The 22,832-nt window shown below is 48.9% G+C and overlaps 1 protein-coding gene across 2 annotated transcripts; it reads left to right on the top strand.

Annotated features, from left to right (window-relative positions):
- Nucleotides 1-216: 216 nt before the first annotated feature.
- RPA2 (replication protein A2) lies at nt 217-21,221 on the top strand. 2 transcript variants are annotated; one of them, XM_073317496.1, is made up of 9 exons: nt 217-460; nt 3,142-3,245; nt 5,101-5,202; nt 5,346-5,459; nt 14,266-14,340; nt 16,806-16,919; nt 17,206-17,316; nt 17,778-17,872; nt 20,547-21,221. In XM_073317496.1, exons 1-9 carry the CDS (start codon nt 232-234, stop codon nt 20,629-20,631), a joined length of 1,029 nt encoding a protein of 342 aa, XP_073173597.1. In that variant the 5' UTR covers nt 217-231; the 3' UTR covers nt 20,632-21,221. The 2 variants fall into 2 exon arrangements, with proteins under 2 accessions (XP_073173597.1, XP_073173596.1); XM_073317495.1 differs by lacking the exon at nt 14,266-14,340 and having other exon boundaries at nt 315-460.
- Nucleotides 21,222-22,832: the final 1,611 nt, after the last annotated feature.

Raw genomic sequence — 22,832 nt, 5'->3', positions numbered from 1 at the left:
GTCCAGGCTCTCTGGTCCGCAGGGCGTGGGCGGGGACTCGGCGCCCGGCCCCGTTTCGCGCCCGAGCCGTGTGGCGGGTAGGGCGAGAGACGACGTTAACCCCGAAGCCTAACGACAGCAGGGCAAGGCGACGTCTCGGCCGCCGGGGACCCCGCGGGCGCGCCCGGCACGTGGCCAGGGCGGGGGCGGAGCTTGTCTGGCGGGCCGGAGCGGGCAGCGCCCGCAGCAAAGATGGCGGCGGCGGCTCAGCCGCTCGCCGGGGCCGCAGCGACCGGAAGGAGCGGACTGCGCCTGCGCCACCCCCGCCACGGTGGGAGCCGATTGGCCGGAGCGCTGCGCGCGCTGCGTGTCGGGCGCGCGGCCTGGGTGGCTGCTTGTGGCGCGCGGAGCCGCGGTGTGGGGCAGGAGCCGAGCGTGTCTGGCGGGGAGTCCGCGGCACCCGCCATGTGGAGCAGCCACGGTGAGGCGGGGCGGGCGGGCAGGGGGATGAGAGGAGGCGGCGGGGGAGGGGCTGGCAGCGCGGTGAGGTGGTGTCGTGGGGGAGGGGCGGGAATGGGGCGATGAGGTGGTAGGGGGTATCAAGGTGGTGAGGTGGTGTCGTGGGGGAGGGGAGGGGGCGGTGGGGGGTATCAGGGCGGTGAGGTGGTGGGGGGGAGGGGCGGGGGCTGGGGTGATGAGGCGGGGGAGGTATCGGTGGTGTCGTGGGGGAGGGGCGGGGGCTGGGGTGATGAGGCGGTGGGGGGTGTTGTGGGGGAGGGGAGGCGGTGGGGGGTGTTGTGGGGGAGGGGAGGGGGCGGTGGGGGGGTATCAGGGCGGTGAGGTGGTGGGGGGGAGGGGCGGGGGCTGGGGTGATGAGGCGGGAGGTATCGGTGGTGTCGGGGGAGGGGCGGGGGCTGGGGTGATGAGGCGGTGGGGGGTGTTGTGGGGGAGGGGAGGCGGTGGGGGGTGTTGTGGGGGAGGGGAGGCGGTGGGGGGTGTTGTGGGGGAGGGGAGGGGGCGGTGAGGTGGTGGGGGGGAGGGGAGGGGGCGGTGGGGGGTATCAGGGCGGTGAGGGGGTGTTGTGGGGGAGGGGAGGGGGCGGTGAGGCGGTGTGGGGGAGGGGCGGGGGCTGGGGTGATGAGGCGGGAGGTATCGGTGGTGTCGTGGGGGAGGGGAGGGGAGGGGCGGGGCTGGGGTGATGAGGCGGTGGGGGGGTGTCGTGGGGGAGGGGGTGGTGGGGGGTATAAGGGCAGTGAGGTGGTGTTGTGGGGGAGGGGAGGGGGCGGTGGGGGGTATCAGGGCGGTGAGGGGGTGTTGTGGGGGAGGGGAGGGGGCGGTGAGGTGGTGTGGGGGAGGGGCGGGGGCTGGGGTGATGAGGCGGGAGGTATCGGTGGTGTCGTAGGGGAGGGGCGGGGGCTGGGGTGATGAGGCGGTGGGGGGGTGTCATGGGGGAGGGGGTGGTGGGGGGTATAAGGGCAGTGAGGTGGTGTCGTGGGGGAGGGGAGGGGGCGGTGGGGGGTATCAGGGCGGTGGGGGAGGGGAGGGGGCGGTGGGGGGTATCAGGGCGGTGGGGGAGGGGAGGGGGGCGGTGGGGGGTATCAGGGCGGTGGGGGAGGGGAGGGGGCGGTGGGGGGTATCAGGGCGGTGAGGGGGTGTTGTGGGGGAGGGGAGGGGGCGGTGAGGCGGTGGGGGGGAGGGGCGGGGGCTGGGGTGATGAGGCGGGAGGTATCGGTGGTGTCGTGGGGGAGGGGAGGGGAGGGGCGGGGGCTGGGGTGATGAGGCGGTGGGGGGGTGTCGTGGGGGAGGGGGTGGTGGGGGGTATAAGGGCAGTGAGGTGGTGTTGTGGGGGAGGGGAGGGGGCGGTGGGGGGTATCAGGGCGGTGAGGGGGTGTTGTGGGGGAGGGGAGGGGGCGGTGAGGTGGTGTGGGGGAGGGGCGGGGGCTGGGGTGATGAGGCGGGAGGTATCGGTGGTGTCGTAGGGGAGGGGCGGGGGCTGGGGTGATGAGGCGGTGGGGGGTGTCATGGGGGAGGGGGTGGTGGGGGGTATAAGGGCAGTGAGGTGGTGTCGTGGGGGAGGGGAGGGGGCGGTGGGGGGTATCAGGGCGGTGAGGGGGTGTCGTGGGGGAGGGGAGGGGGCGGTGGGGGGTATCAGGGCGGTGAGGGGGTGTCGTGGGGGAGGGGAGGGGGCGGTGGGGGGTATCAGGGCGGTGGGGGAGGGGAGGGGGCGGTGGGGGGTATCAGGGCGGTGGGGGGGTGTCGTGGGGGAGGGGAGGGGGCGGTGGGGGGTATCAGGGCGGTGAGGGGGTGTCGTGGGGGAGGGGAGGGGGCGGTGGGGGGTATCAGGGCGGTGAGGGGGTGTCGTGGGGGAGGGGAGGGGGCGGTGGGGGTATCAGGGCGGTGGGGGGGTGTCGTGGGGGAGGGGAGGGGGCGATGAAGTGTGCGAGGAGCTGGCAGGTGAGATGGGGAGGGAATGGGGTGATGAAGTGGGGGAGTAGCTGGCAGGGGGTGATGAGGTTGGGTGGTGGGCTGCAGGAGGGGTGATGTGTGGCGCAGGTAGTGGGTTCCTCTCTCTCCTGGTTGTGGGGCTGGCAGGCATGTGTCTCTCCCTTGTGAGGTTCCTGTAGATGGCTGAGCCCAGGCTGCTGCTCCTCTCCATGGCCTGCTGCCCGGCATCCCCATGAGCTCAGCTTTCTGGTCCCTCCTCTGAGCTTTGATGGGGTTTGGACTTGGGTGCAGGTTAAAAATACAGGAGGCTGGGGAGCAAGGCTTGGGGTGGGGGGAGTGTTATCCTCCTGTCTCTCCTGATGGAACCACCTCAACTCCAGTGTGGAGCCTCATGTTATTTGTCGGTGGTGCCAGCACTCACTGTTTTATCACAAGTCGAATAACATTTGGAGCTTTTTTAAAGCTCCGGTTCCTGGAGTTATGTGAACATGTGAGAATCTCAGCTTTCTCTCTAGTGGACATGGTTGCTGGAAAAAACCTGAAATTATGACTCCAAAAGCTCAAAAATTATAATGTAAATAAACCCCCCCAAACTTACTATATTTTGTCTAATTTTAAGCCAATTGCTTGACTTTTTTGGGTGTAATTTATGGCTTTTGAACATTTGGGGTTGGCAGCACTGTGTTATTAACCCTGATTCTTTCCCCTCTTCCCCAGGTGGCTTTGAGAGTGGCTATGGAGGGTCTGCAATTAGTGGGGGATACACACAGTCCCCAGGGGGGTTTGGATCTCCCACAGCCACCCAGGGAGAAAAGAAACAGGTATGTGGTGCTTCCTAATCCAGATAAGGATTTGAGAATGGGAGAGTAGGGTTTAGCCCACAGGTGCCTGGTCATACTGGGGAGGTCCCCTTGGGAGTTTTAGTCTCTACATTCCTGTCATGAGAATGAGAAGGGTTATCTACACCTCCCCTAGCACAGAACAAATTGTGCAGCGTTAGGAACAAACTTCCCAATATAACATTTAATTGGGAAGCAGTGATGGGAGGAGTACAGCAGCCTAGGAGCTACCACTGATTTGTTTTGTGAGTTTGGGCAAGTAATTTATACTCTACTTTGATTTCCCCATGCAGAATAGCTATTTACCTCACTCACAGGGTATTGTGGCTTAATTAAACTTCACAGTTGTGCTATAGCTGCAACCATCATTTTATGACTACTGACCTGGTTACACTAAACCTGGCTGAGCTGTGTCCACTCTGCATCCTCCTCCCCCAACAAAAGAATGTATAAAATACTCCTTTGTCTTAACACCTACCATGTTGCCTACTGTGTTTGTATCAGGGAAAACTAGGAGAGCTATCCCATATGTTCTCAGCAGAGGATAATGGAGCACGAAGGACATGCACCTGGACCAATACCAAGAGTGCATAGGAAAAGCTGTAAGGAAGGAGGAGGACAGCCTGTTACAACCCTGTTACGCAAACTTAGTTAGGCTGTCCCTTCTACGTAGTAAAAAACAAACCCAGTGTTATTACTTGGAGGAGGAAGACGACCGTGTGCCAGCCTAGGCCACTAGGAAGGGCAGCCCATACTTAACTGTTGTGATTCCTAAAGGTATCAATTTGTGAGTGAACTCAAACCATGGTTAGAGCTGTCTGTGGCACTAACTGGTCACAGACTCAGTTAAAAAATCATTATGCTGACATGGCCTCAATATTTGTAAATCACTTTGAACATCTCAGTCTCAACATGAGTCAGCAATGCAATGCTGTTGCAAAAAAAGCAAATGCAATTTTAGGCTGCATTAACTGAGGCATAGCATGCAGATCACAGGAGGTGATGGTACTGCTCTACTCAGGGCTAGTTAGGCCTCAGCTGGAGTGCTGTGTCCAGTTTTGGTCACCAGTGTATAGAAAGCATGTAGAGAAACTGGAAAGGATCCAGAGGCGAGCAGCAAAGATGATCAGAGGGGTGGAGTGCAAGCCGTATAAGCAAAGGCTGAAGAAAGTGGGTATGTTTAGTTAGGGAAAGAGTAAATTGAGGGGGAACATGATAGCAGTCTTCAAATTCTTGAAAGACTGCCATAAAAACGATGAAGAACAGTTGTTCTCTCTTGCCAGAGAGAGCAGGACAAGAAGCAATGGGTTCAATCTACAGCATAGCAGATTTAGATTAAATCTCAGGAAAAATTTCTGAACTGTAAGAACAGGAGGACAATGGAATAGATGCCTAGGGAGGTTGTAGAAGCTCCTTCACTGGAGGTTTTCAAAAGGAGGCTGGATAGCCATCTGTCTTGGATGGTTTAGACAACAAATCCTGCAGGGAGTTAGACTCACTAGATGACCTTTGTGGTCCCTTCTAACACTATGATTCTAGCAGGACCTTTGGTCTGACCCAGTGGGGCTAGTCTTATATTCTTATGATCTAAAGTGCTTTGCTGAGAATTAACCACAACAGTGTTACTGGTTTATGCTGACTTCATAAGAAACATACAGAAGTTATGGAGACACAGTCTTACTCTTTGGGTAAAAGTGCTTTTAGTACCTAACTTAAGACTTTAAAAAGTGTATTTCAGTATTTACAATTTGTGGAAAAATAAAATTTCTAGTTTTGTTTTTTCTTTTCAAAGATCAAAAGGTGAAATTTTCAGTCTTCTTTAAATTCTCTTTTGCAGAGATCCCGATCCCAGAATATTGTGCCATGTACAGTGTCTCAGTTACTTGCTGCTGAGCAGATTGATGAGACATTCAAGATCCGAGAAGTAGAGATCTCGCAGGTAAGTGAAAAATGCTGCTGAGTAGGTTTTTGTTGTGCAAATGGGTGGGAGAGAAGGTGGTGGTGTGTAAGTGTTAAATCTTAAGCTTCTTTGGTCCTAAGTTTTTCCCAAGTAAACTGATCTCAGTTTGTTTTTCAATGCAGGTTGTTATCATGGGGATAATCAGACAGGCAGAGAAAGCACCAACCAACATCCTCTACAAAATAGATGATATGACTGCAGCCCCAATGGATGTCAGACAGTGGGTTGATACTGATGTAAGCACCAACTGAGGTTTAGCATTGAGACACTAAGTGTGAATTCTGATACTTTCTTTCCAGGAATGATGGAGGAAATAGTATTTACCTTGTAAATGTAAACTAAGCCCATAGTATAGCTGATCAGCAGGACTACAGACTGATGTCACAAGTTTAAACTCAATTAAATATCTCACTGACTGCTTTTTTTAAACTGAAAAGACACAAAGGCCCAGATTCACATAGGTACTTAGGAACTCATGTCATAGAATATCAGGGTTGGAAGGGACCTCAGGAGGTCATCTAGTCCAACCCCCTGCTCAAAGCAGGACCAATCCCCAGCCAGGGCTTTGTCAAGGCTTACCTTAAAAACCTCTAAGGAAGGAGATTCTACCACCTCCCTAGGTAACGCATTCCAGTGTTTCACCACCCTCCTAGTGAAGAAGTTTTTCCTAATATCCAACCTAAACCTCCCCCACTGCAACTTGAGACCATTACTCCTTGTCCTGTCCTCTTCTACCACTGAGAATAGTCTAGAACCACCCTCTCTGGAACCACCTCTCAGGTAGTTGAAAGCAGCTATCAAATCCCCCCTCATTCTTCTCTTCTGCAGACTAAACAATCCCAGTTCCCTCAGCCTCTCCTCATAACTCATGTGTTCCAGACCCCTAATCATTTTTGTTGCCCTTCGCTGGACTCTCTCTCCAATTTATCCACATCCTTCTTGTAGTGTGGGGCCCAAAACTGGACACAGTACTCCAGATGAGGCCTCACCAATGTCAAATAGAGGGGAACGATCACGTCCCTCGATCTGCTCGCTATGCCCCAACTTATACATCCCAAAATGCCATTGGCCTTCTTGGTAACAAGGGCACACTGCTGACTCATATCCAGCTTCTCGTCCACTGTCACCCCTAGGTCCTTTTCCCAGAACTGCTGCCTAGCCATTCGGTCCCTAGTCTGTAGCTGTGCATTGGGTTCTTCCATCCTAAGTGCAGGACCCTGCACTTATCCTTATTGAACCTCATCAGATTTCTTTTGGCCCAATCCTCCAATTTGTCTAGGTCCCTCTGTATCCTATCCCTGCCCTCCAGCATATCTACCACTCCTCCCAGTTTAGTATCATCCGCAAATTTGCTGAGAGTGCAATCCACACCATCCTCCAGATCATTTATGAAGATATTGAACAAAATCAGCCCCAGGACCAACCCCTGGGGCACTCCACTTGATACCGGCTGCCAACTAGACGTGGAGCCATTGATCACTACCCGTTGAGCCCGACAATCTAGCCAACTTTCTACCCACCTTATAGTGCATTCATCCAGCCCGTACTTCTTTAACTTGCTGACAAGAATACTGTGGGAGACCGTGTCAAAAGCTTTGCTAAAGTCAAGAAACAATACATCCACTGCTTTCCCTTCATCCACAGAACCAGTAATCTCATCATAGAAGGCAATTAGATTAGTCAGGCATGACCTTCCCTTGGTGAATCCATGCTGACTGTTCCTGATCACTTTCCTCTCATGTAAGTGCTCCAGGATTGATTCCTTGAGGACCTGCTCTATGATTTTTCCAGGGACTGAGGTGAGGCTGACTGGCCTGTAGTTCCCAGGATCCTCCTTCTTCCCTTTTTTAAAGATTGGCACTACATTAGCCCTTTTCCAGTCATCTGGGACTTCCCCCCGTTCGTCACGAGTTTTCAAAGATAATGGCCAATGGCTCTGCAATCACAGCCGCCAATTCCTTTAGCACTCTCGGATGCAACGCGTCCGGCCCCATGGACTTGTGCATGTCCAGCTTTTCTAAATAGTCCCTAACCACCTCTTTCTCCACAGAGGGCTGGCCATCTACTCCCTATGTTGTGATGCCCAGCGCAGCAGTCTGGGAGCTGTCCTTGTTAGTGAAGACAGAGGCAAAAAAAAGCATTGAGCACATTAGCTTTTTCCACATCCTCTGTCACTAGATTGCCTCCCTCGTTCAGTAAGGGGCCCACACTTTCCTTGGCTTTCTTCTTGTTGCCAACATACCTGAAGAAACCCTTCTTGTTACTCTTGACATCTCTTGCTAGCTGCAGCTCCAGGTGTGATTTGGCCCTCCTGATTTCATTCCTACATGCCCGAGCAATATTTTTATACTCTTCCCTGGTCATATGTCCAACCTTCCACTTCTTGTGAGCTTCTTTTTTATGTTTAAGATCCCCTAGGATTTCACCGTTAAGCCAAGCTGGTCGCCTGCCATATTTACTATTCTTTCGACTCATCAGGATGGTTTGTCCCTGTAACCTCAACAGGGATTCCTTGAAATACAGCCAGCTCTCCTGGACTCCTTTCCCCTTCATGTTAGTCCCCCAGGGGATCCTACCCATCCGTTCCCTGAGGGAGTCGAAGTCTTCTTTCCTGAAGTCCAGGGTCTGTATCCTGCTGCTTACCTTTCTTCCCTGTGTCAGGATCCTGAACTCAACCAACTCATGGTCACTGCCTCACAGATTCCCGTCCACTTTTGCTTCCCCCACTAATTCTTCCCGGTTTGTGAGCAGCAGGTCAAGAAAAGCTCCCCCCCTAGTTGGCTCCTCTAGCACTTGCACCAGGAAATTGTCCCCTATGCTTTCCAAAAACTTCCTGGATTGTCTATGCACCGCTGTATTGCTCTCCCAGCAGATATCAGGAAAATTAAAGTCACCCATGAGAACCAGGGCATGCGATCTAGTAGCTTCTGCGGGTTGCCGGAAGAAAGCCTCATCCCCCTGGTCCGGTGGTCTATAGCAGACTACCACACTACATCACTCTTGTTGCTCACACTTCTAAACTTAATCCAGAGACACTCAGGTTTTTCTGCAGTTTCGTACCGGAGCTCTGAGCAGTCATACTGCTCCCTTACATACAGTGCTACTCCCCCACCTTTTCTGCCCTGCCTGTCCTTCCTGAACAGTTTATAACCATCCATTTAGGTGCCACTGACATTCTTAAAACTATTGTCCAGCTGCTGCCTAACCCTGTAGGTGCTTATGTTTCCACTGACCCTTGAGCGGATCACTGCGGACTATGTGGCTCTAGGAAGAAGAATAAAGGAGTTGGAGGCGCAAGTGGTGTTCTCGTCCATCCTCCCCGTGGAAGGAAAAGGCCTAGGTAGGGAGCGTCGAATCGTGGAAGTCAACGAATGGCTACGCAGATGGTGTCGGAGAGAAGGCTTTGGTTTCTTTGACCATGGGATGGTGTTCCATGAAGGAGGAGTGCTGGGTAGAGACGGGCTCCATCTTACGAAGAGAGGGAAGAGCATCTTTGCCAGCAGGCTGGCTAACCTAGTGAGGAGGGCTTTAAACTAGGTTCACCGGGGGAAGGAGACCAAAGCCCTGAGGTAAGTGGGAAAGCGGGATACCGGGAGGAAGCACAGGCAGGAATGTCTGTGAGGGGAGGGCTCCTGCCTCATACTGGCAATGAGGGGCGATCAACAGGTTATCTCAAGTGCTTATATACAAATGCACAAAGCCTTGGAAACAAGCAGGGAGAACTGGAGGTCCTGGTGATGTCAAGGAACTATGACGTGATCGGAATAACAGAGACTTGGTGGGATAACTCGTATGACTGGAGTACTGTCATGGATGGTTATAAACTGTTCAGGAAGGACAGGCAGGGCAGAAAAGGTGGGGGAGTAGCACTGTATGTAAGGGAGCAGTATGACTGCTCAGAGCTCCGGTACGAAACTGCAGAAAAACCTGAGTGTCTCTGGATTAAGTTTAGAAGTGTGTGCAACAAGAGTGATGTAGTGGTGGGAGTCTGCTATAGACCACCGGACCAGGGGGATGAGGTGGATGAGGCTTTCTTCCGGCAGCTCACGGAAGCTACTAGATCGCATGCCCTGATTCTCATGGGTGACTTTAATTTTCCTGATATCTGCTGGGAGAGCAATACAGCGGTGCATAGACAATCCAGGAAGTTTTTGGAAAGCGTAGGGGACAATTTCCTGGCGCAAGTGCTAGAGGAGCCAACTAGGGGGGGTGCTTTTCTTGACCTGCTGCTCACAAACCGGGTAGAATTAGTGGGGGAAGCAAAAGTGGATGGGAATCTGGGAGGCAGTGACCATGAGTTGGTTGAGTTCAGGATCCTGACGCAGGGAACAAAGGTAAGCAGCAGGATACGGACCCTGGACTTCAGGAAAGCAGACTTCGACTCCCTCAGGGAACGGATGGCCAGGATCCCCTGGGGGACTAACTTGAAGGGGAAAGGAGTCCAGGAGAGCTGGCTGTATTTCAAGGAATCCCTGTTGAGGTTACAGGGACAAACCATCCCGATGAGTCGAAAGAATAGTAAATATGGCAGGCGACCAACTTGGCTTAAGGGTGAAATCCTAGCGGATCTTAAACATAAAAAAGAAGCTTACAAGAAGTGGAAGGTTGGACATATGACCAGGGAAGAGTATAAAAATATTGCTCGGGCATGTAGGAATGAAATCAGGAGGGCCAAATAGCACCTGGAGCTGCAGCTAGCCAGAGATGTCAAGAGTAACAAGAAGGGTTTCTTCAGGTATGTTGGCAACAAGAAGAAAGCCAAGGAATGTGTGGGCCCCTTACTGAATGAGGGAGGCAACCTAGTGACAGAGGATGTGGAAAAAGCTAATGTACTCAATGCTTTTTTTGCCTCTGTTTTCACTAACAAGGTCAGCTCTCAGACTGCTGCGCTGGGCATCACAAAATGCGGAAGAGATGGCCAGCCCTCTGTGGAGATAGAGGCGGTTAGGGACTATTTAGAAAAGCTGGACATGCACAAGTCCATGGGGCCGGACGAGTTGCATCCGAGAGTGCTGAAGGAATTGGCGGCTGTGATTGCAGAGCCACTGGCCATTATCTTTGAAAACTCGTGGCGAACCGGGGAAGTCCCGGATGACTGGAAAAAGGCTAATGTAGTGCCAATCTTTAAAAAAGGGAAGAAGGAAGATCCTGGGAACTACAGGCCAGTCAGCCTCACCTCAGTTCCTGGAAAAATCATGGAGCAGGTCCTCAAAGAATCAATCCTGAAGCACTTGCATGAGAGGAAAGTGATCAGGAACAGCCAGCATGGATTCACCAAGGGAAGGTCATGCCTGACTAATCTAATCACCTTTTATGATGAGATTACTGGTTCTGTGGATGAAGGGAAAGCAGTGGATGTATTGTTTCTTGACTTTAGCAAAGCTTTTGACACGGTCTCCCATAGTATTCTTGTCACCAAGTTAAGGAAGTATGGGCTGGATGAATGCACTATAAGGTGGGTAGAAAGCTGGCTAGATTGTCGGGCTCAACGGGTAGTGATCAATGGCTCCATGTCTAGTTGGCAGCCGGTATCAAGTGGAGTGCCCCAAGGGTCGGTCCTGGGGCCGGTTTTATTCAATATCTTCATAAATGATCTGGAGGATGGTGTGGATTGCACTGTCAGCAAATTTGCGGATGACACTAAACTGGGAGGAGTGGTAGATACGCTGGAGGGGAGGGATAGGATACAGAAGGACCTAGACCAATTGGAAGATTGGGCCAAAAGGAATCTGATGAGGTTCAATAAGGATAAGTGCAGGGTCCTGCACTTAGGACGGAAGAACCCAATGCACAGCTACAGACTAGGGACCGAATGGCTAGGCAGCAGTTCTGCGGAAAAGGACCTAGGGGTGACAGTGGACGAGAAGCTGGATATGAGTCAGCAGTGTGCCCTTGTTGCCAAGAAGGCCAATGGCATTTTGGGATGTATAAGTAGGGGCATAGCGAGCAGATCGAGGGACGTGATCGTTCCCCTCTATTCGACATTGGTGAGGCCTCATCTGGAGTACTGTGTCCAGTTTTGGGCCCCACACTTCAAGAAGGATGTGGATAAATTGGAGAGAGTCCAGCGAAGGGCAACAAAAATGATTAGGGGACTGGAACACATGAGTTATGAGGAGAGGCTGAGGGAGCTGGGATTGTTTAGCCTGCAGAAGAGAAGAATGAGGGGGGATTTGATAGCTGCTTTCAACTACCTGAAAGGGGGTTCCAAAGAGGATGGCTCTAGACTGTTCTCAATGGTAGCAGATGACAGAACGAGGAGTAATGGTCTCAAGTTGCAGTGGGGGAGGTTTAGATTGGATATTAGGAAAAACTTTTTCACTAAGAGGGTGGTGAAACACTGGAATGCGTTACCTAGGGAGGTGGTAGAATCTCCTTCCTTAGAGGTTTTTAAGGTCAGGCTTGACAAAGCCCTGGCTGGGATGATTTAACTGGGAATTGGTCCTGCTTTGAGCAGGGGGTTGGACTAGATGACCTTCTGGGGTCCCTTCCAACCCTGATATTCTATGATTCTATGGTGAGCATGTACAAAGCCACCCAGTCCTGACACTACCCCATGGCTAATGAGCAGCTTGGAGCCCTCGTTCAAGCCAAAACTGCAGAGCAATTCTCAAATTAGGCTTTCCCCCACCTATCTTGCCAGACGAGCCCAGTCTGGCAGGTGTGCTCAGAGTATGTCTAACCCTCACAAAAGACTGGGGGTGGGGAAGGAAGCAAGTGAAGAATGTTCCAGGCTCAGGTGTGTGTGTCTGTCTGTCCCAGAATACCCAGTAGTTAGGTTAGGATGTGGGAGATACAAGTTTGAATCCCCACTTTGCCTGGTGTGAAGCAGGAAATTGACCCTGACTTGCCCACTATTGGTTACAACACCCTCCCAGTTATATCTCTGGCTTTTCGTGAAAGGGCTTATCTGACTTGGGGGGCCTAACTCCAGGAGAGGGCTCATGGCTGAAGATCCTGAGCGGAGACAGGTGCTTCCCTCTGGGCCATAAGCCCTGCCTCTTTCCTTTGTATTTCACTCTTGGCTGGCTTAGACATCTCCCTGCTCAGCTTACTGGCTTCTGAGAATCCCTGTCTTAGATGTGTAACTCTCCATATAAGATGTGAGAAGCCTGGGTGTCTAACTCAGGGCTGAGAATATCACTAAGTAGCAGGGATCTAGGAGTCCATCATTGCAATGCCTGGGCAATTCCTTTGTGAATCTAGCCACGAATGCCTGATCTGATCCCAGATATGTTGAGGTACTTCTTAGTAATACTTCCTTTGAATAGGTCTATTATTGAGCACTGGAAAATTCTCCTTTACCTATTCTACATGTACTTATTGCATGGGAGTTTTTGTGTTCTGAGAACAGAAGAGATCCCCCAGTGGATAATTTGGCTGTATCAAAAGAGACTTGTTATCAGTGCTTTATCTGACCTATGTAAACCTAAAAGAGCATCCCTCTCACAGGGACATTTAGTGTTCCTGGGGAATTATTCTCTTGCACACCCAACATTGTAGTATATATGCTTCAGGATGTTGATGATGGGGCAAGGTTCTTAAAGAATGTTGTTCCTTAACCAAACTGAAGAAGAACATGAGCACGTCTTCCTCTTCCCCTTCCCTTTTTTAAAAAATAAAAACACTCCTGGTGCCTCTGGGGACTTAGTTTGATTACCTACTGGTGTCATACATGGCTGTGCTTAGGCAAGCCTAAAACATGTACACTGATGAGTTGCTTGTCTTATTCTCACATACACTAAGCCGGTTGGTTCTCAACCAGGGGTATCCTTAGCAGTACCAGGCGGTATATCAGCTCATCTAAATATTTGCCTAGTTTTACAACAGGCTACATAAAAAACACTAGTGAAGTCAGTACAAACTAAAATTTGATACAGATAATGATTTGTTTATACTGCTCAGTATGCTATACACTGAATGTTCCAGGCTTGGGGGGGGGATGTCCATCTGTCCCAGAATACCCAGTAGTTAGGACACTTATACGGGATGTGGGAGATACAAATTTGAATCCACACTTTGCCTGATTGGGTATAACTGGGAGGGTGTTGTCTCTTTGGCTTTTCATGAGAGAGCTGAAATGTAAGTACAATATTTTTATTCCAATTGAATTATAATTATATGGTAAAAATGATAAAGGAAGCAATTTTTCAGTAATAGTGTGCTGTGACGCTTATATTTTTATGTCTGATTTTGTAAGCAAGTAGTTTTTAAGTCAGGTGAAACTTGGGGTATGCAAGACAAATCAGACTCCTGAAAGGGGTACAGTAGTCTGGAAAGGTTGAGAGTCACTGTACTATGCTTATCATTTGAAGAGATGGAATCCCTCTCTATCCTGAAACCACTTTATCTTAAACTAAGGCATGTCTCTAGTTTCCTTAGACTCTCCCATACCAATATAGTAATGTAGGCTGGCATTGACTGACGCTTAAAAGAGACGTTACAACATATAACTACAGGCAATACCTAGCCAAGGTGAGCAAGTTTGAGACAATTAGACGCTGTAAACTTGAAGTGCAGTCAGCAGAATGAAAGGCGGTTTTATGTCTTCCCCAAGACCTGCAGTCAATGTATATGGCTGTACAATTGAATCTTCTTGTACAAAACATTTTTTCTCTCCTGTTGCTATATGAAAGACCGTCGAAATGGGGCAAACTGACTGTATGAAGGACATAGTGTAACTGACTAAACAAAGTGCTGTGAAATGCACAATGTAAACAAATAGAGACATGTTTTCTCCTACTGTTTCAGCTACAGTGATCATTAGGGTTATTTGTAACAACAGTAGTTGATTTAGTTGGGGATTGGTCCTGCTTTGAGCAGGGGGTTGGACTAGATGACCTCCTGAGGTCCCTTCCATCCTTGATATTCTATGATTCTATGAGTAGGTAAGAAAACTTCCAAACAGGAATGTGTAGCTTTTTTAAAAAAGATGGGTGTGTCTCTTTATGTAACTTAATGCTAAGAACTGAGAAAGGAACTGCAAGGACCAAGCAAATCTTTTCTCCTTTTCTCTCTCCCCCCCCCCCCCCCCTTTGTAAGGAGGCAGGGAGTGAGAATGTTGTGGTGCCCCCAGGAACTTACGTGAAAGTGGCTGGTCATCTTCGATCATTCCAGGTAGAATCCTGTTCTTTACTTGTATGACTTCTTCTAAATAGTGAGGCTGAAGTGATTGCTGAAGGCTTGGTGCTCCCTATCTGCTGCTTCTAACAGGGCCTGCTTAGGGATTCTATTGCATCCTGTCTGGGAGCCTGATTGTGTTCCACCCAAGTCTCTAGCAGCTCCATTGGCTTCAGTGAGGCTTGATCAGGTCCCTGGTGAAACACAGTTCAGAGGCAACATTTAATTTTAGACAAACCTTGTCACCTACCAGCACAGCCAATGCCTGCCTTCAGGAATCTGTTCCCAGCTTGGCTACTAACTATTCTGCCTTCTTACAAATGTTGCATTAATAGGTGCCCATTCCAGACACCCTGATAACAATTCATATCAACAAACATATTGCCATCCAACATGACATGCACACGATTCATTTTTATCATAGATTAGTAACTAGTTACACCCACCCCTGCCACTGTATCTGCAATAGTAAACGTAAGGGGAAAATCTCTCCCCTCAAACTGTCCCCTTTTCAAATGCAAGAGAGAGGAGAACCTTCAAGTCATGCTGCATGGCTCAACAAGTTGTTTGCTACTGACTAAAGTAATTGGCGCCAATATCTAATCTCTCAGCATCACTTTGACCTCTCATAATGTCGCTCATATGATGCCTTTGTTTGTATGGTAGTAGTTTCCAGAGGCTCCACTCAGGTTACTGGGGAACCCATTGTTGTAGGCACCACACAAATGTATGGTTCCTGCCTCAGCAAGACTGCAGCCGAAGAAAGGAGCTGAGCAGTCGTCATTTCAGTAACATAATAAGCACTTATATGGCACTTTTCAGAGGAACAGCCGTGTTAGTCTGTATTCGCAAAAAGAAAAGGAGTACTTGTGGCACCTTAGAGACTAACCAATTTATTTGAGCATGAGCTTTCGTGAGCTACAGCTCACTTCATCAGATGTTTACCGTGGAAACTGCAGCAGACTTTATATACACACAGAAATCATGAAACAATACCTCCTCCCACCCCACTGTCCTGCTGGTAATAGCTTATCTAAAGTGATCAACAGGTGGGCCATTTCCAGCACAAATCCAGGTTTTCTCACCCTCCACCCCCCCACACAAATTCACTCTCCTGCTGGTGCTAGCCCATCCAAAGTGACAACTCTTTACATAATCAAGTCGGGCTATTTCCTGCATAGATCAAGGTTTTCTCACATCCCCCCCACCCCCATACACACACAAACTCACTCTCCTGCTGGTAATAGCTCATCTAAACTGACCATTCTCCAGGTTTAAATCCAAGTTAAACCAGAACATCTGGGGGGGGGGGGGGTGTAGGAAAAAACAAGAGGAAACAGGCTACCTTGCATAATGACTTAGCCACTCCCAGTCTCTATTTAAGCCTAAATTATTAATTTAGGCTTAAATAGAGACTGGGAGTGGCTAAGTCATTATGCAAGGTAGCCTGTTTCCTCTTGTTTTTTCCTACACCCCCCCCCCCCCCCCAGATGTTCTGGTTTAACTTGGATTTAAACCTGGAGAATGGTCAGTTTAGATGAGCTATTACCAGCAGGAGAGTGAGTTTGTGTGTGTATGGGGGTGGGGGGGATGTGAGAAAACCTTGATCTATGCAGGAAATAGCCCGACTTGATTATGTAAAGAGTTGTCACTTTGGATGGGCTAGCACCAGCAGGAGAGTGAATTTGTGTGGGGGGGTGGAGGGTGAGAAAACCTGGATTTGTGCTGGAAATGGCCCACCTGTTGATCACTTTAGATAAGCTATTACCAGCAGGACAGTGGGGTGGGAGGAGGTATTGTTTCATGATTTCTGTGTGTATATAAAGTCTGCTGCAGTTTCCACGGTAAACATCTGATGAAGTGAGCTGTAGCTCACGAAAGCTCATGCTCAAATAAATTGGTTAGTCTCTAAGGTGCCACAAGTACTCCTTTTCTTTATATGGCACTGTACATGTAAAACACAGTACAGATACTAGTTTGCTTGAAAGCAAGCCTCTGCGGTTTTTTTCCCCCTCAAACTTCTGACTTAAAAGAAAAGGCATTATTTTGCCCCTCTGTTAATACAACTTTAAAAAGGGGATGAGTTCTAATTCTCTATATAGTATTAACACTGCTTTTAAATGGGCACTGGTATACTGGACTTTCCAGGATTCTTTCTCTGCTGTGGACAGCCGCTGCCACCTTGACTATACAGTGCTATTGGGATGGGGTGGTGGTATATCTTTGAGATAAATTACTCCCATGAAGGTCTGTCACATTCATATAATGTGAATCTGTTCCTGGGGAAGTTTCAGATTAGGGCTAACTTCCATAACTTTGTCACTGATTTTATGGAAACAAACACCATTCTCATCACTGTCCCTCTGCTCTTTAGGGCTGTGGTTGCAATGTGTTTTTGCAGATACATTAAACACGTTCCTAGTGTTGTAATCTCCCCAATTGCTTTTTTTCCTCTCCAAAAGAATAAGAAGAGCCTGGTAGCATTTAAGATCATGCCTCTTGAAGATATGAATGAGTTCACCACACACTTATTGGAAATCGTCAACGCACATATGGTCCTCAGAAAAAGCATCATGGTATGTCCTTGTGTCTCTTCTCTGCTCCAGCCCTTATGCAGAAAAATGTTCCAGGCTGCCTCCATAAGAGGTTCTTGGAGGAAGTGGGGTTTAATGTGGCAGCATAGATAACTTCAGGAAGTAGGAGGTTGCTGTGATCATGATGCAGTCACCCTGGCTTTCCCAGAGAGATTTTTGCCACTGTGGTATAGCCAACCTCCACTAGTCTCTATTTGGGATCACTCTGTCTTATTACTGTGGCCTTGAAGTAGCTTGTGACCACAACTGTTTTATTCTGTAATTTTAGACAACATCAAAAATGCCTCAGTCTCTGGGCTCCTTTGGAATGGGTGATATGGCAAGCTATGGATGTGGTAGTAGTGTGCCAGTGAATGGACTTACAGCACATCAGAGTCAGGTATGTGTGAACAGTAATTTGCCATTACAGCAATACAGCAATCGCTGAGTGATGATGAATGCAATGTGATATAGGACAAATCAAAGATTGGTTATTACATAAAGGTCATATTCTAGCCTTCATCTTTTTTGTAACCCTTCCATTGACTGGTGGGAGTTCAGCCATAGCCTGAAGGTAGTAAGTTGTGCTAAACTTATGGCAGACTCATGAGCTGCAACTAGAAATGGAATTCGCCTCTCCCTGTGGAAGGAATGTCTCTTCAGACTGTCCAGTAATAGGAAAAGTTGCAAGCATTCTGCAAATGGAGGCAATAAATTTGTGCTCAGTAATAGCAACATGCATGGAGTGGAGGCAATGCTGTCTAGAGTTTTTTACCTAAGTCTGTGGGAACATGAAATGGAAGAGTCTGATGTGCTCTTGAGTCTACTGCTAACCATGTCTATAACTTCTTACTTTGTCAGGTGTTAAATTTGATTAAAAGCTGCTCTGATCCAGAAGGCTTGAGCCTGAAGGAGCTGAAATCCCAACTACATAACATCAATATAATAACAATCAAGTAAGTATATAGAGACAAAGGATGTTCTGGAAACCAAAGCTGTCTTCGCTGAACCTACTTAGTAGTACCTGACAAACAGAGAGTGTGATAAAGAAATGCACTGGCTCACTGTAACATGCACTAGTGCTGGGACTCCAGATGTAGCCTCACTTAACTTGATGGATGGAACAGCAGTGAGTGTTGGGGCATACATCCCATTAATTCTTTCAGGTCAAGAATCTTTTTCCTCAGCATATCTGTGTAGAATTAATGGTGCATTGCTATCACCAAGGTATTAAATCATAGAATCATAGAATATCAGGGTTGGAAGGGACCCCTGAAGGTCATCTAGTCCAACCCCCTGCTCGAAGCAGGACCAATTCCCAGTTAAATCATCCCAGCCAGGGCTTTGTCAAGCCTGACCTTAAAAACCTCTAAGGAAGGAGATTCCACCACCTCCCTAGGTAACGCATTCCAGTGTTTCACCACCCTCTTAGTGAAAAAGTTTTTCCTAATATCCAATCTAAACCTCCCCCACTGCAACTTGAGACCATTACTCCTCGTTCTGTCATCTGCTACCATTGAGAACAGTCTAGAGCCATCCTCTTTGGAACCCCCTTTCAGGTAGTTGAAAGCAGCTATCAAATCCCCCCTCATTCTTCTCTTCTGCAGGCTAAACAATCCCAGCTCCCTCAGCCTCTCCTCATAAGTCATGTGTTCTAGACCCCTAATCATTTTTGGTTGCCCTTCGCTGGACTCTCTCCAATTTATCCACATCCTTCTTGTAGTGTGGGGCCCAAAATTGGACACAGTACTCCAGATGAGGCCTCACCAATGTCGAATAGAGGGGAACGATCACGTCCCTCGATCTGCTCGCTATGCCCCTACTTATACATCCCAAAATGCCATTGGCCTTCTTGGCAACAAGGGCACACTGCTGACTCATATCCAGCTTCTCGTCCACTGTCACCCCTAGGTCCTTTTCCGCAGAACTGCTGCCTAGCCATTCGGTCCCTAGTCTGTAGCTGTGCATTGGGTTCTTCCGTCCTAAGTGCAGGACCCTGCACTTATCCTTATTGAACCTCATCAGATTTCTTTTGGCCCAATCCTCCAATTTGTCTAGGTCCTTCTGTATCCTATCCCTCCCCTCCAGCGTATCTACCACTCCTCCCAGTTTAGTATCATCTGCAAATTTGCTGAGAGTGCAATCCACACCATCCTCCAGATCATTTATGAAGATATTGAACAAAACCGGCCCCAGGACCGACCCTTGGGGCACTCCACTTGATACTGGCTGCCAACTAGACATGGAGCCATTGATCACTCCCCGTTGAGCCCGACAATCTAGCCAGCTTTCTACCCACCTTATAGTGCATTCATCCAGCCCATACTTCCTTAACTTGCTGACAAGAATACTGTGGGAGACCATGTCAAAAGCTTTGCTAAAGTCAAGAAACAATACATCCACTGCTTTCCCTTCATCCACAGAACCAGTAATCTCATCATAAAAGGCAATTAGATTAGTCAGGCATGACCTTCCCTTGGTGAATCCATGGGAAGGTGTGTGCTCATCCTGAACAACTTTGTTTCCCTTGCAACTGGGCTTGCTGTGGAGGAAGGGCTGCTGAATGGGCTGGGATTCTGTATTGGTGGGATACTCACTCTCATCCATTATTTACAATAGAGGTTAATTTGAAAAGACTTCTCTAAAACAAAGGTGCCCTTTTAGCAGGTAGCTGTCACAGAATGACTTCATCTGAGGACTTAATAGGCTTAAAGGTGAATTCCAGAGATCTTGCTAAAAACTCAACTTATCTGAGAAGATTCTCGGAAAGGGATGAGTCTATCCCAGACAGAACAGCACTGTCTTTAAACAGTTTGATATCCTGAAATGTTTGTTTACTATGCACTCCCTGGCTTCTCTGCCACAGCAATATTGTACCCCCTGCCCTTCCCTCCCTCCACGTTAACATAGAGCAAGATCCATTATCTTCCCACACTTTCCTTTCACACTGACCAGTTTCTCATGCTTGGTGTCAGCCCAGATCTAAACATTTCTTAAAACTTCAGCAAGATGAGCTGAGTAGCTGGGGTTGAGTGGGACACCGATGAGCTGTATCACCTTGTAATACTGTTTTTACATTTGTGTAAGTTACTTGTGACTGAAAGTAGTATGGACAGTATGTCTGTTTCTGTTACGTATTTGAATTTGAAGCCCATCTTGCATATCCTGGATATCAGGCAGAATTTAGTGAGAATTTAGTGGCTTCTTTCTTCCTTACTGTCTCTTACCCTCTCCTCGCCTGACCCAGCCTCCCTGAGTGTTGGGAAGGTGGTGGGGCTCAGCATGTCATTTTAAATCTTGCCATTTTCCATATCCCATCTCAGTTTGCAACAGGTAGCCATAGCTACTTCCTCTAGCTGAACAATGTTAAAAGTGGTGGTGTTTTCCTCCCATAGATGGCAGGGGCTGGAAGCTATTGGGTGGGCCACGTAGGCTTGCCCTTGGGAAGGTGTGTGCTCATCCTGAACAACTTTGTTTCCCTTTGACACACGGAGCAACTGGGCTTGCTGTGGAGGAAGGGCTGCTGAGGCATTTGCATGGGATGCTGGAGGAGAGCAGTGGCAATGATCTGAGGACATGCACCCCAAAAAGAAGCTGTTGATAATGAAATGGTTGTTTTTTCTTCCTCAGGCAAGCGGTTGAATTTCTTAGCAGTGAGGGACACATCTATTCCACTGTGGATGACGATCACTATAAATCTACAGATGCCGAATAAAGGTGCTTCTGAGAGTTGCCCTATCTTGCTGGGTTTGGTTCCATGCAAGCACCAATCTATGCTGTAATTACAGTACTATGTGTACATATCTTAAAGTAGCTCTACCAAGCTTTTCTCTGCAGAAGGTGATCTCTGCTACTTACATCTCTTGAAAGTTGCAGTTACTCTGTGAGCAGCCAGAATTCTCAAAACAAGAGCAGCAAAGTAAATGTACAGTATTCCCCTAACCAGACTCAAATAATATAATGAGACAGAGTGACTAAAGCTTAACCAGGTGTTCGGGGGAGAAATGACCTCCGTGTGAAGAACTGGAAGCTTCAGAGCCTTTGTTCATCTAGTATCCGTCTCATACAGCACCACTGGTAAGAAGGGGAGAGAGTGGGTCTGCGCAGCCTTGTCACTGGCAGATTGTTCTGAAATGGCTTCTCAGCTTGGCCAGCCTTCAGCCTGTTTAGTTGATAAAGGTGGGATATTCTTAGCCTGCCCGAATAGTCTACTTTCTGCACTTCTTACATCTATATTTGTATTACAGGATGATCCTGTTAATGAAACTTTTGATATTCCAATAAAGCTTTTTAGTTTGTGATGGATGTGCTTGTGGGCAGTGGCGGATTAATGATTTTGCTGCCCCAGGCCCTGAAATAATTGCCCCCTTCCCCCCACCCCCCGCAGCTCCCGGCCCCCCCCGCCACAGCTCACCTCCAGTCCGCCTTGTCCCCTGAGCACGCTGCTGGGTCCTGCTCCTCCCTGCCTGTGCTTGTGCACGAAACAGCTTCGCGAAGGAGGGGAGAAGCGGGGGGAACGTGGCATGCGAAGGAGGGGAGGTGGGGCCGGGGTGGGGGTTTGGGGAAGGGGACCAATAGGGGCAGGGAGGGGGCAGGGAAGGGGTGGAGTTGGGGCAGGGCTGGGGGTGGAGGGTGCAAACAGGTGCTGGGGGGAGCAGCGTCTGGCTGCTATTATAAATTTGCCGGCCTAGGCGTTAATACGCCGCTGCTTGTGGGGGGGCATTCTCAAAGGTAGAAAAGCTTCCACCTTGATGGAACTTACCCCTGGCATATTCCCTGAACTGAATAAACAGGTTCTGTACTTTCTCCCACTGCAATGGAAAATGCATGAGGCCTTTGGAGTAAACTTTTTTTAAAGGGTTAAACTTTCACAAAAACTGTGAACACAGTAGAAAGTTCAGAAACTAAATGTAACACTCCAGGATTTTTGTCTTTATTAAAAACAAAGACAACTTAAAAAGTTCCAATTCTGCTGATGACCCATGTGGTGCTCACTACACAGTTCATCATGTTGAACTTTTTTCTCTCTTAAAAAAAAAAAATTCCTACTTTAAAAACAAAAATAAAGCACTAATATTTAGGAAATGCCAGAATTAAGGTTGCCTATATAAACTCTGCTTGAGCCCCCTGGTGCTTATGCATCATCAGAACTATTTCTGTGACCATTTCATTTTTTTTTTTTTCCACAGGGCCTGATTTTTCTTGTTTTTCAGCACTTTGTGTATTCACAGCTTCCCCCTGACTTCAGTAGCAAAAATGAGTGCTTGTCAGGGCCCATGTATCTCATGTTGGGCACCCAGAACGTGAGGAACACATAGTGACCCTCTGGGAGAAGTTTGGTTTAAATGACTTGCCCAGCATCAGGAAGAGCTATCTGGTGGAGGCTAGAATGGAATCATTTTCCAGGGTAGCATTCAGCTGCTGTAACTATGAGTCCCCTGCCTCATTTGCTACTACCCACCTTCCAACTTCTGCAACAAACAAGGCTGGGATGCTATAGATAATAGCGTCCTTCACTACACAACCCTGATTGAGTCTCTGAGCAACATCTGTCCTGTGCACTGAATGAGGCAAGGGTCCTGTGACCAAAAAAAAAAAAAAAAAAGGGGTGGGGGCATGTGTTCATGTATTACAGACTATCATGATTGAACCTGGGTTGTAATTGGCAACCTTAAATCTGGCAGTTCTACATTTCAGTTGCTTCAGTTTGCAATGTTAATGTTTTCGATGTAGGCCTTTTGTATGTAAACGAGAGCAAGATTTTACTGTTCTTTTGGCACCTCAGAAGCTGTCCAGCTTCGGGAGCTGGATTCTTCCTTGTTCACACGTCAACAGAACTGGCTTTGCCCTCTAGTGTCTTCAGATACTGCTCTCAGTTACACCTGTGCAAGCCCACTGAATGCAATATTCTGTTCA

Source organism: Lepidochelys kempii, chromosome 19, assembly GCF_965140285.1.
Source record: "Lepidochelys kempii isolate rLepKem1 chromosome 19, rLepKem1.hap1, whole genome shotgun sequence".
Lineage (NCBI taxonomy): Eukaryota > Metazoa > Chordata > Testudines > Cheloniidae > Lepidochelys > Lepidochelys kempii.
The sequence above is the reverse complement of the archived record's forward strand: the minus strand, read 5'-3'. Positions and strand labels throughout refer to the sequence as shown.